At 53.0% G+C, this 12,414-nt stretch overlaps 1 protein-coding gene across 1 annotated transcript in view; it reads left to right on the top strand.

Moving 5' to 3' along the window:
• Positions 1-11,341, top strand: part of LOC115311532 — a gene marked incomplete at its 5' end in the record, with an annotated part of 36,362 nt that extends 25,021 nt beyond the window's left edge. Inside the window, one exon of the mRNA XM_040223798.1 lies at positions 11,249-11,341. Within this exon, the coding sequence (XP_040079732.1) occupies positions 11,249-11,341 (93 nt within the window). The remainder of the gene's footprint in view (positions 1-11,248) is intronic.
• Between the last annotated feature and the right edge of the window lie 1,073 nt (positions 11,342-12,414).

Below are 12,414 nucleotides of genomic sequence, written 5' to 3' on the forward strand. Positions count from 1 at the left end.
GTCCCCTCCAGGTGAATCTGTCAGCGGGACACCGCACACCGGTGCGGTGTCCCGCTGCCGCACACCTGTGCGGCAGCGGTACACCGCACAAATCCGACGGGCGGGTCACGCCCCGTTGTTTTCGACCAGCCAGGACACATACACCGGGACTGCAGCGAACGGCAGCGGCCGCCTCAGACACAGGGAAACGGCTACGGCCGGCGGTGGCAAAAAATTTTTACCCTCCGCCGGCCGCGTCGAAAACACAATCCACGAGATCGAGCCGCCGCAGCCGCCTTCGGACCTCCCGGAGGCTCGCACGGGCTCCGGGGACAGACTCTTTTCTATCGACCCTCGGTGGCCCTCCACCACTTTTTCTTCCTGATAACACTCTCCGTTGTGAGACTCCCCGGTGTGTCCGATTTTGCATGGACACCCGGGCGCCCAGCTCACACCGTTCGCGGTGTTGAGACTCCCGGCGTGTCTGCTCTCGCATCGACAACCGGGCGGCCAGCTCACAACCCTTTCCGTCATGAGACTCCCGGCGTGTCGGCGTTCGCTTTGACACCCGGGCGCCCAGCTCACACCGTTCGCGGTCTTGAGACTCTCGGCGTGTCTGCTCTCGCATCGACAACCGGGCGGCCAGCTCATAACACTTTCACTCTTCGTTGTGAGACTCCCGGCGTGTCCGATTTTGCATGGACACCCGGGCGCCCAGCTCACACCGTTCGCGGTCTTGAGACTCCCGGCGTGTCTGCTCTCGCATCGACAACCGGGCGGCCAGCTCACAACACTTTTCGTCATGAGACTCCCGGCGTGTCACCGTCCGCGTCGACACCCGGGCGCCCAGCTCACACCGTTCGCGGTCTTGAGACTCCCGGCGTGTCTGCTCTCGCATCGACAACCGGGCGGCCAGCTCACAACACTTTTCGTCATGAGACTCCCGGCGTGTCACCGTCCGCGTCGACACCCGGGCGCCCAGCTCACACCGTTCGCGGTCTTGAGACTCCCGGCGTGTCTGCTCTCGCATCGACAACCGGGCGGCCAGCTCACAACCCTTTCCGTCATGAGACTCCCGGCGTGTCGGCGTTCGCTTTGACACCCGGGCGCCCAGCTCACACCGTTCGCGGTCTTGAGACTCTCGGCGTGTCTGCTCTCGCATCGACAACCGGGCGGCCAGCTCATAACACTTTCACTCTTCGTTGTGAGACTCCCGGCGTGTCCGATTTTGCATGGACACCCGGGCGCCCAGCTCACACCGTTCGCGGTCTTGAGACTCCCGGCGTGTCTGCTCTCGCATCGACAACCGGGCGGCCAGCTCACAACACTTTTCGTCATGAGACTCCCGGCGTGTCACCGTCCGCGTCGACACCCGGGCGCCCAGCTCACACCGTTCGCGGTCTTGAGACTCCCGGCGTGTCTGCTCTCGCATCGACAACCGGGCGGCCAGCTCACAACACTTTTCGTCATGAGACTCCCGGCGTGTCACCGTCCGCGTCGACACCCGGGCGCCCAGCTCACACCGTTCGCGGTCTTGAGACTCCCGGCGTGTCTGCTCTCGCATTGACAACCGGGCGGCCAGCTCATAACACTTTCACTCTTCCTCGTGAGACTCCCGGCGTGTCGGCTTTCACACCAACACCCGGGCGCCCAGCTCACACCGTTCGCGGTCTTGAGACTCCCGGCGTGCCTGCTGTTGCAGTGACACCCGGGCGGCCGGCTAACAACATTCTCGGTCATGAGACTCCCGGCGCGTCTGCCTTTGCACTGATCCCCGGGCGAACAGCTTCCACTGCTCCCGGCCCTACGCTACCCGAAGCAACTGCATTTGAGTTGGACCCTAATGCGATTCCCTTTCAGCCAAAGGCCGGCCCGATCCCCAGCATCAGAGCCACTTTGAAGTTCTCAACACCAAGGATGGTCGCTCTGGATGGCCGGCCGCTAATGGACTCGCACCAGCCGACGGGGGTAGGAACAACCTCACTAAACGAGGAACCGACAGTGCTCATCCCAGCTGTGAGTAGAATCGAATCTACACCCAAGTCTCTTGAACCTCGTATGACTGTGAATGTACTAGGTATACCAGTAGCCGCTCTTTTAGATGGAGCAAACATATCGCTTATTGGGGATGCTGTATTTGCGGAATGCAACAAGAGAAAGACACATCTTCGGTCAGCAAACGTGAAATTGCAAGTAGCATCGGGGTCCGTACTGCGTGCTGCCGGCGCAGTCAGGTTACGAATTTCCTTTCACGGTAGAAAACTAAGACAACGGTTCGTATACCTCCCGGAACTGCCGGTGCCCATGATCCTGGGTAGAGATTTTATTGCAGCAGAGCGGGTTTTGCTCGACTTCGCCCAAGCTGGATATTGGTTGGGTGGCGAAACGAAATTAACGCCGTTTAACGGACGGCAGGATTGTATTCGCGGCCAAGCGTTCCCGTTAAATTTTGCCGGGCAGATGCCTTTACTTCCAGACAGCGTGCTCAAAGCCGTGCAAAAGTGTTCCGGTGAAGACAAACAGAAGCAGCTCCAGCAACTGCTGGAGCCCTTCTCGCCGATGTTCACGGAAAGACCTGGGAAAACCAATCTCCTACAGCACCGCATCGAAACCAAGGATGCACCTCCCCGGAGGTGCAATCCGAGACCCATAAGTGCTCACAAGCGCGAACTTCTTGATCCGGCGCTATTGGAAATGATCGACACAGGCGCAGTACATCAGTCAAAAAGCCCGTGGGCTTCCCCGGTGGTCCTTGCTCCAAAGAAGGACGGCACAGCAAGGCTTTGTGTTGATTACAGGCGCCTAAATGAAGTGTCAGTCAGAGACAGTTACCCGTTTCCTAGTATTTCCTCAGTAATGTATGCCCTTGGAAACGCGACTGTTCTCACAACCCTCGATTGCAGCCGCGGATTTCTTCAAATCGAAGTTCATCCGGCTGATGTAAAGAAGACCGCATTCATTTGCCATAGGGGGTTGTTCGAATTCACTCGCCTTCCCTTTGGTTTGTCCAACTCTCCCGCCAGCTTTCAACGCCTAATGGACGTTGTCCTCGGTGACGCGAAGTACGAGTCTGCGATGGCGTAAATGGATGACGTAGTGGTCTTTTCACGAACATTCGAGGAGCATCTCGTGCACCTTCAGATCATACTCGAACGAATGCGTCAAGCCGGCCTTATGATTCATCCAGATGAAGTCCAGTTGGCATCGCCTGTAATCAACCTTCTCGGATTTGTTGTGGATAACGGAACGCTGCGGCCCAATGAAGATAAGCTGCACGCAATAACGGAGTACCCACCCCCTTATGACGTCAAAAGCCTACAGAGATATCTCGGGATGATTGCGTTTTATAGAGATTTTATTCCGCAATGCGCTGAGATAACTGAACCTCTGAACCGATTACTCCGCAAAAAAACGAAATGGTGCTGGGGGCAAGAGCAGCAAACCGCATTCGCGTGTCTTTCGAGGGCTGTGACTGAAAACGCGTGTTTAAACCTGCCCGACTTGAATCGTCCGTTCGTCTTGCAGACCGACGCAAGCGATTACGGATTAGGAGCAGTCCTACTGCAGGAACATGACAGCGTTCTTCGTCCCGTAGCTTTCGCCAGTCATACGTTAACCGGAGCGGAGCGAAACTACTCAACAACCGAAAAAGAGTGCCTGGCAATTATTTTTGCGCTTAAGAAGTTTGACATGTACCTTGACGGCGCTTCGTTTAGCATTCAAACTGACCACATGGCTCTCTCGTGGCTCAAAGGGCTTCAAACCCTGCAGGACGACTCGCTCGATGGGCCCTTTCGCTCCAGCGCTACAAATACACAATCGAGTACAAGCGTGGAATGGCTAACCACGTTGCAGATGCGTTGTCCCGTGCTCCACTTCTCGGGCAGGAAATGCAGGTGGATCCCGACTTGGTGGCACTGGCCAATGCGGCGCCCATCACACCAGAGTCGCGGTGGGGAACCCTGGTGAGCAGAGAGGAGCTTCGAGCGGCCCAGCTCTCCGATGGACTTTGTCAGAAGGTGATGCACCAGCTGGCAGAAGAAAACTCAGCCGACGCTGGGAATCCTAGAGACTTGGACTCATACCTGCTCAGCAGCGACGGCATGCTGCTGCGATACATCTCCCAGGCGGACGATGGGTCCAGCGGCCCGCCATTCCGGTCTGTAATACCACGTAAACTGCGTAAGTCATTTATAAGATATATGCATGATCCCGCCTTGGCAGGCCACAGCAGTGGGAGCAAAACTTACGAAAAGTTGTCCCAAATTGCAACGTGGCCAGGTATGAGGCAGGATGTGATGAGGCACGCACGTAGCTGCCCGGTTTGTCAGAAGGCAAAACCCCGAGGTGGCCAACCACCAGGTTTAATGCAGTCGGTCGAAAGCAAGTACCTCTGGGAGTGTGTTGCCTGCGATGTTGTCGGCCCCTTTCCCCGTAGTCCACGCGGCAATCGGTATTTACTAGTAGTGACCGACCATTTCACAAAATGGGTCGAAATGTTTCCTTTGCGCAAACTAGACTCTAAGAAAATCTGGGACTGTCTTCTCGAGACGTTCGCGCGCTTTGGCTTTGCCGCAACGCTTATTACAGACAACGCTTCTTATTTTGTTAGCAAGGTGTTCGTGGATGCGTGTAAGGCGCTAGGCATACGGCACAAACGGACTTCGCCATACCATCCACAGGCGAATATCACGGAAAGAGTGAACCGTAACCTGAAGCAGATGCTTGTATCGCATACAGAGCGACACAAGGACTGGGACGCGAAATTGGCAGAAATGGCATTCGCTACCCGCACAACAATCAACCGGTCCACGGGTTTTACTCCGGCCCAACTTAACTTTGGGAAAGAGCTCGTGTTTCCCCTGGGAAACGGCCTCCTTTGCACAGATCCTGCAAGCATGCAGCGCACAACCACGCAGTTCGCAGAAGATCTCCGGAAGCGTTTCACGGAGAACCTGCGTGAAGCTCCAGAGAGACTCGACGTCTCGAGACTGCAGCAGGCAAACCAGTACAACAAGGGGAGGCGAAATCTGCAGTTCAAGGTAGGAGATCTGGTATTGAGGCAAACTCATCCGCTGAGTGATGCTGCTAGAGGCTTCAGGGCCTCTTTAGCAAAGAGGTGGGATGGCCCCTACCGTGTTAGTAGCAAGCTCTCCAACCTGTCTTATGAGCTGGTGCATTGTGAATTTGGTGAAGTGTGCGGGTCTATTCATGTCGCCGACCTTAAAGCTTTCTATGAACCCGAGGAGGTAGATGTGTCGCAGGTTCCAGATGACGACTATCCGGACCACCTCTCGGAAGATTCCACACCGTCTCTACCGCGGTACAACTTGAGACGGCGGTGAAGACGACCGGGAGTAGCACGAGCTCTAAGTGCATTATGTTCATGCCCTCTTCGGTGTTTTGGGGGGGGGAGAAGAGAAAGGGTCCGCGCTCCCGCGTGCACAGTGGGGCAGGCATCTTTCGTGTGCGCGGCTACTTTTTCCTACCGCGCCATGGCCTCATGTTGTTTTTAATTTCTAGTTCCTCGTGCCAGACAGCGGCGACGCAGCTCCCATCATCAGACCACCCCCCACGGCTGCATCGGTACTGTCCGGAAGTACTGACGTCGAACCCGTGCTCGCTCATCTGAGAAGACCCTTGCTGACCCAGAAGGAAGGCCCCCCCGAAGACCATCAAAGACGTCCTCTGTTTTCGTTTTTGGAAGGGGGGAGATGTGTGGGCAACCTGGCGATTCCAAGCGCTTGGCCCAGGCTGCCCCTCCGACAATCATAAGTGGTCATCTTGACCACGAGGGGGCCAAGGGCAACTGGCCACGCGAGCGGCGCTCCGCCGCTGATAAAAAGGCCGTCGCAGCGGATGCGCGGGGGCTGTTGGGATCGCGGCGCGATCCCAACAGCCCCCGCGCATCCGCTGCGACGCGGATCCGCTGCGACGCGCATCCGCTGCGACGCGCATCCGCTGCGACGCGCATTCGCTGCGACGCGCATCCGCTGCGACGCGCATCCGCTGCGACGCGCATCCGCTGCGACGCGCATCCGCTGCGACGCGCATCCGCTGCGACGCGCATCCGCTGCGACGCGCATCCGCTGCGACGCGCATCCGCTGCGGCGCGCCCCGCGCCCGCCCGCGGATGGGCGGGCTTAACAAAACTGCTATATTGGAACCGTGCTATCTTTAATGGATCGTTCATAAAACATGAACTAGCGGAGCAAGTGAGGGCCCGCGCCATCGTATTCGCAACGCTACAGACCCGCATGAACAGTAAAAACCAACACACACATAAGATCAAATGAAAGAGGATTGCATTGCCTTTTGAAAGACATCAATTCCACAAAACAGTATTTAAAAGGAGATGAGTAATGACCTGCCAAAAAGTACCTAAACTGCCACATTCAGTGGGACCGTGGCCTTAAGTGGACCATCATTGGAGCTTTTTTTGCCACTGCTCTTCCAATATTGGCCCAACACCCTGTGCTGCCTGGGTCGTCGTTCCAAGCAAGACTATGGTTCAGACAACCAAACTAGCCGTGGATAAAAGACAGTTATTGTAGCTCAGTCGTCAATGGAATTATTACGTGCTACAAACTGGGCCCGTACATGCCTGAAGTGTCAATGAGCCAAGATTCATCGGCACATAAGGACTCCGATCTCATCTTTTAATCCTCCAGAGGAAAGATTTGGACACGTCCACATCGACCATCGTCGGTCCTCTTCCTCCGTCAGGAGGACATCGATACTTATTAACCTGCATTGATCGATTTACACGTTGGCCTGAAGTCTGCCCCATCGAAGACGTAACTGCGGAGACGGTCGCGAAACCGTTCTTGTCCACCTGGATAAGTCGCTTTGGTGTGCCGACAAAAATCACAACGGACAGAGGCCGACAGTTCCAGTGCCGATTATTCGCGAAACTTTCACAACTGCTCGGCGTTAACCATATCTCGACGACGGCACCATGACAGAACAGCACACGACATAACAGCACGCGACAAAACAGCCCGGTCAAAACAGCACGCGTCAAAACAGCACGCGTCAAAACAGCACGCGTCAAAACAGCACGCGTCAAAACAGCACGCGTCAAAACAGCACAGCGTCAAAACAGCACGGCGACAAAACAGCACGCGTCAAAATAGCACGCGACAAAACAGCACAGCGTCAAAACGGCACAGCGACAGAAGAGCACGTGCCAAAACAGCACGGCGTCAAAACAGCACAGCGACAAAATAGCGCAGCGTCAAAACATGACATTGACAATATAGCTAGAGTTCGGCGTTTTCGGTTTGTATTATTTGAAATTCCGCGCACTTTTTTAGGTTTTTGTTCCAAACAAAAGTTTTCGGTTAATTGCGGTAAATATTTGTGGACTCATAAGCTTCTCAGGTATATTAGGTTTATTGTCGAAAACCAGTATACTAACGAAAATGCAATAATTAAAAGCGTTTGTGTAAAATGTATATTGAGCACCTGGTACTGGTCTTCTTATTTGTTGCCGTCTTTGGCAGCCGACGCGACCTGTTCTGTAAGACGCATTGGGACCTTATCCTGATCTGACATTATCGTCGTGTGCTCGTATCTGTACACAGGACGAGCATGAGCTTCAGTGCCACTTCGATCGGAAAGGCAAATATCAAAATAGAGAAATTAGCAAGCATTGTACTCTGTGCGCTTTCCCCCATTTTCACGACTGCGAGGGGTGATAAATTCGCGCCGACGGCAGAAATGACAATAAAACACTGGTATTTATGCCCTCCTCTAGTAGACGGAAGCTAGGGGCGTTAAAAAATGCGAAGCATTTACGGACGCTCTTGATTTCCGTTGTTTAATTTCACGATTAAACTCTCTTTTTTTAACAAAAAATTCGGTACAACTTCCTATCAGGTGAAAAACCCAGATTTCGTCCTGAACACCCCTGCGCCCCCGGAGCTTTTGTTGAAAGTTTAACCGATCTCGCAGACAAGCTGAAAACTTCGAAAGAAAGTGGTCATGAGGTCAGGATTGAGTAGGGTTCCGTGTTTTCTGAGTTTAGTTTTTGTCAAGTTCGGAGGGTGTTTTTCTGAGTTTCTTTTTTGCCGAAAATTCGGAGTTTATCGGAGTTTGTTTTTGTTTGTTTCCGAATTCTACGAAATTCGGAGCTCAATTTCTCAGTGTTTCTTATTAAAAATAAACAAATATTATCCAAATGTAAACGTATGCTGGACAAAAAAGAAAAAAAAAAAAAAACGCGATTGTATGAATTAATATTTTCTTAGTTGGATTTGGCGTTGGCGTCATTACTACTGGCAATACTAATTTGTCCTAGAACAAAAGAGGCACAGAAGTGTTTTTTCGATAAATGTCGATACCTTAAAATCAATATCCTACTGGAGGTAGTTGCTGGGAGGCCTGTATTTATTCCATGCTATTCCATCAACCTACCGCGCGGCCGCAAGAGGCAAAGTGGAAAAGGATGAAATAGAGAAGTTTCAACTGTCCTCTTCCCCACTTTATGAAATGTCCATGGTCCATAGCTTTCACAGTTACAAAAACAGAACCTCTCCTTCTTCTCAGGCACAAATAGTATGACCCAAAACGGAAACATAAACAGTGACTTTTGTCTTGACCCGACAGTACAATTACCTGTTGTCCTGACCGGAATTTGAAAGATACCTGTGGTGGCGTTTTCCTAAGACCATTTACTCTACGCGCTTATTAAACCATTAATTGTAAAATATATGTGTGTGTGTGTGTGTGTAAGGGGGGGGAGGAGATTGGCACATGGAAATTCAGAGTTTATCAGATAAATCCGAATAGACGAAACTTTTACCGGCGGGTAACACGAAACCCTAGTTATGAGTCACATCCCCCCCCCCCCCCCCGCCCCCCCCACACACACACCACTCCAAACGCCCTCGAAAATACTGAACTTTTTCAGTTAAGACCGAATTTGGAAAAATGAATTCGTCGTACTTTTACCGGTTATATTCGGTTTAACCCGAAAACGCTGAACCCTAAACATAGCGTTTGAAGTTAAAAAATGCACGTCTCAAATAGGGCACTGTAAAGGAATTTATGTACTAGGCCAAAAAGCCAACCTCGTCGACGGCCAATTTCTCGAATCTGTTCTTTTGGAAGCAAGTTCGGAGCGGGGAGCATACTCGATGCGCGCATGAGGGTTCCCTAAGCAATACCCGAAGACCCCCCCCTCCCCCCCTCCCCCCCCCCCTTCCCCCCCCCCCCGGCTGCTGCTTAGTCTGGCTAGTTTGTAGCGTGAGCTACAGTGGCCGAGGTTGAGCAGTTTCGCGTGGCTCGCATAATGAGCCGTGCTCCGTGCTGCGCATGCACGAGGAGCAGTGACGTCGCACGGCGCACAGTTGGCGCGCCGGAGACGCCACCGCGCCCGCCTCGCCGCTCTGCGCATTCCAGAGGAGTGACGTCATATTCGCTGCAGACGCGCTGGCGCCACCGCGTGCCCAGCTGTGCGCCTCTGTTGCGCAGTAGCCAAGTCTGACGCTGCACCGGAGTTACTTGATAGCGCCTCTCAATTTGTATGCATCAGCTCACACTACGTATATCCTGACACAGCCGAGCTAAGCCACCGCAATTTTTTCAAGCAGTTTTGCTCATTTTGACGCGCAAGTTTGTTGGTGATATCGTCTACAATAAATAATTCTATCGCAAGGCAATGTGCTGTCGTTAGTTGTTAAAAGGAAAAACAGAAAGCGTGTGCGGCGACGGTGTGTTCAGCCCGTGCTGCAGTGTAAGGCCACAGCATTGAGGCTGCGGCATGTTACTGCTTCACCGGTTTCCACTCGATCAAGTCCTTCGTCGGCAATAATCTGTGAATTTAACTCAAAACGTACAACTTCTCGCCTGCAAGCTCCAGCCGCGTGTTTCCAGGAGATTTTATTCACGGCGAATGAACCCCGCAGAATCGGTGCCCATGGTGCACCTTGAATACGCTCCACATTAGAGTCACCTTATCTTACCGGTTCTATCAATGCATCTGTAACCGGCGCATCTCCCGCTTTTTTTTTTTCTGGGGGGGGGGGGGGGGGGGGGGGGACGTTCTACGCTGAGGTGGTAATTACGAAACGAGGAGTACTACGGAACCTCACCGGACCGCCACAAACCAGTTCATAACTTGAACTTATGGATATCTTTTTCCCACTAACTTTTCCTCTTTCCCTAATACTTCAAAAAAGACCAGACAACGCCATCAACATCGACGCGAAGGTATCCCCTCTAACTACCCAACCTCTTCAGAGATTAGCGTAGTTAAGTAGTAGAAACTATTGCTAAATTTATTTGTTTTTAGCAATCACACAGCAGCAGCACTCGGGACACTGACTTGAGTGCGATCCCGTCGCCGCCAGCGTACTTTTATTTTTATTGTTTCTCCACTAGCTGTTAAATAATGCCATGCAATGTCCAGCCCTTTTTCTTTACGTTCTGTTTTGTTTTCATAAAATGCTACCTACTACAGCCTTTTTACATGCGAGCTGTTTTGTCGTTCTGCTCTTTTGACGCCGTGCTGTTTTGGCACGTGCTCTTCCGTCGCTGTGCCGTTTTGACGCCGTGCTGTTTTGTCGCGTGCTATTTTGACGCGTGCTGTTTTGTCGCCGTGCTGTTTTGACGCCGTGCTGTTTTGACGCGTGCTGTTTTGACCGTGCTGTTTTGTCGCGTGCTGTTTTGTCCTGTGCTGTCCTGTCGCGTTCCCCTCGACGACAGCATACCATCCTGCTGCCAATGGCCTCGTCGAAAGATTCCACCGGCAACTGAAAACGGGCACTAAAAGTTTCAGATAATACGCCGTGGACAGAAACCCTTCCTATGATCCTTCTAGGACTCCGCACAACACTAAAGGAGGACACCAACTGCAGCGTCGCAGAGCTGGTTTACGGATCTTCACTCCGACTACCAGGCGATTTTTTGTGGCATCACCAGACACCAAGTTACCTGATCCCCTTGACTACGTTGCACGGCTTAAAACCGTGATACGGTCTCTTCAACCGGTACCCTTTCGCAAGCCACACCAATCGCAAGTGTTCGTGAGCCCCTATCTGGAAACTGCAACCCACGTATCTGTGCGCAACGACGCAAAGCGACGACAACTACAACCTACATTCACAGGACCCTTCAAGGTTACTGCGCGAGCACCCAAATGTTACCAACTTGACATCAATGGACAAGAAGATACCGTATCCCTGGATCGACTGAAACCTGCTCACATGGCCAATACGTCTGAACCAAAATCAGATAACTTGACACGTTCGCATACTGTCACAAGAACTGGGACAGACAACTCAAGTATAACACGTCCAAAAACCAGTGCAGCTACAGCACCGGCTCGAAAATCACCTGCAAACAGGGTCCACATTGACACTAACCCGACTCCGCAGCATCGTTCCACGCGACGGCTAAACCGTCCCGTGACTAGGGGGGAGCTCCTGTGGCGGACAAAGAGTCCAACAGACGACAGCACTCATCACCCAACGCCAACCGGCACCCGCGCACCTTGGCGCGAAGAAAATGAAGATCGGAAAGAAGCACGCGCAACCAGCTCCCGGGTACAGTGAACTTGGAGCGAGCGGAGAGCGGAGCGCCTTGTGTTGGCTGTCACCGCCGGTGGCGAAAGATGCGGCGGCGCTATGATCGCCGACTATTGAATGGGGCAGACTGGGGCACGTTCGGACAGCGCGTTTCGTCTTCTTTCTTCTCACAGCGCGTTCTATTGCTACTTTGCTCGGAACAGTGGCCTATCCTCCAGTTGATCTGCGTGTTGACACTACGGGTCAATGAGCCTTAAAAGACGTCTGAACCACTGCTACGCTCCAGGATGCAACACAGGGTACGCCCGAAGCCACGACGCAAGAAAGCTCTCGATGTTCAAGGCGCCCGCCGATCCTGAACGAAGAAGGCTGTGGGATTAGAGCTTGCACAGAGCTGGCAAGCCGCTCACCGCAGACTGCGTAATTTGCGAACTTCATTTCCAACCACATTTCATTATTAGAGACTATGTGCACCAGATCAACGGTGAGGAAGTTCGCATCCCACGAGGGAAACCTACACTCGCTCCTGACGCTGTCCCCATGGATTCACGGAGCCTCCCACCTTGCACAAGCATGCATGCGGCTCCCAAGACAGATCAGAGGGAAGTGACAAGCGACGAAGGTGTCACGCCAGCAAAAAAGTCACGCCCATCGACTGCAGACGGACCCGAATTTGTCGACCATCCAGATGGTACTAGCAGACCCCCTGTGGTCACACCTCTCGCCACGTTGAAGGGAATCATACCGCCGAACAGGCAATGGGTTCTTCACCAGCTTGACGACACCGAGGGAGTGTGTTTCACATCGTGCTCTCTCAACTCGCTCACCGGTGAAGTGAAGGTAGAAAAGGCAGTGTTCTTCACCGCAGACAGTGCCGGTGTTTTCTATTCAAAGGCGTTTGTGC

The sequence above is a fragment of the Ixodes scapularis genome, unplaced genomic scaffold (assembly GCF_016920785.2).
Source record: "Ixodes scapularis isolate PalLabHiFi unplaced genomic scaffold, ASM1692078v2 PGA_scaffold1__304_contigs__length_218370807, whole genome shotgun sequence".
Classification (NCBI taxonomy): Eukaryota; Metazoa; Arthropoda; class Arachnida; order Ixodida; family Ixodidae; genus Ixodes; species Ixodes scapularis.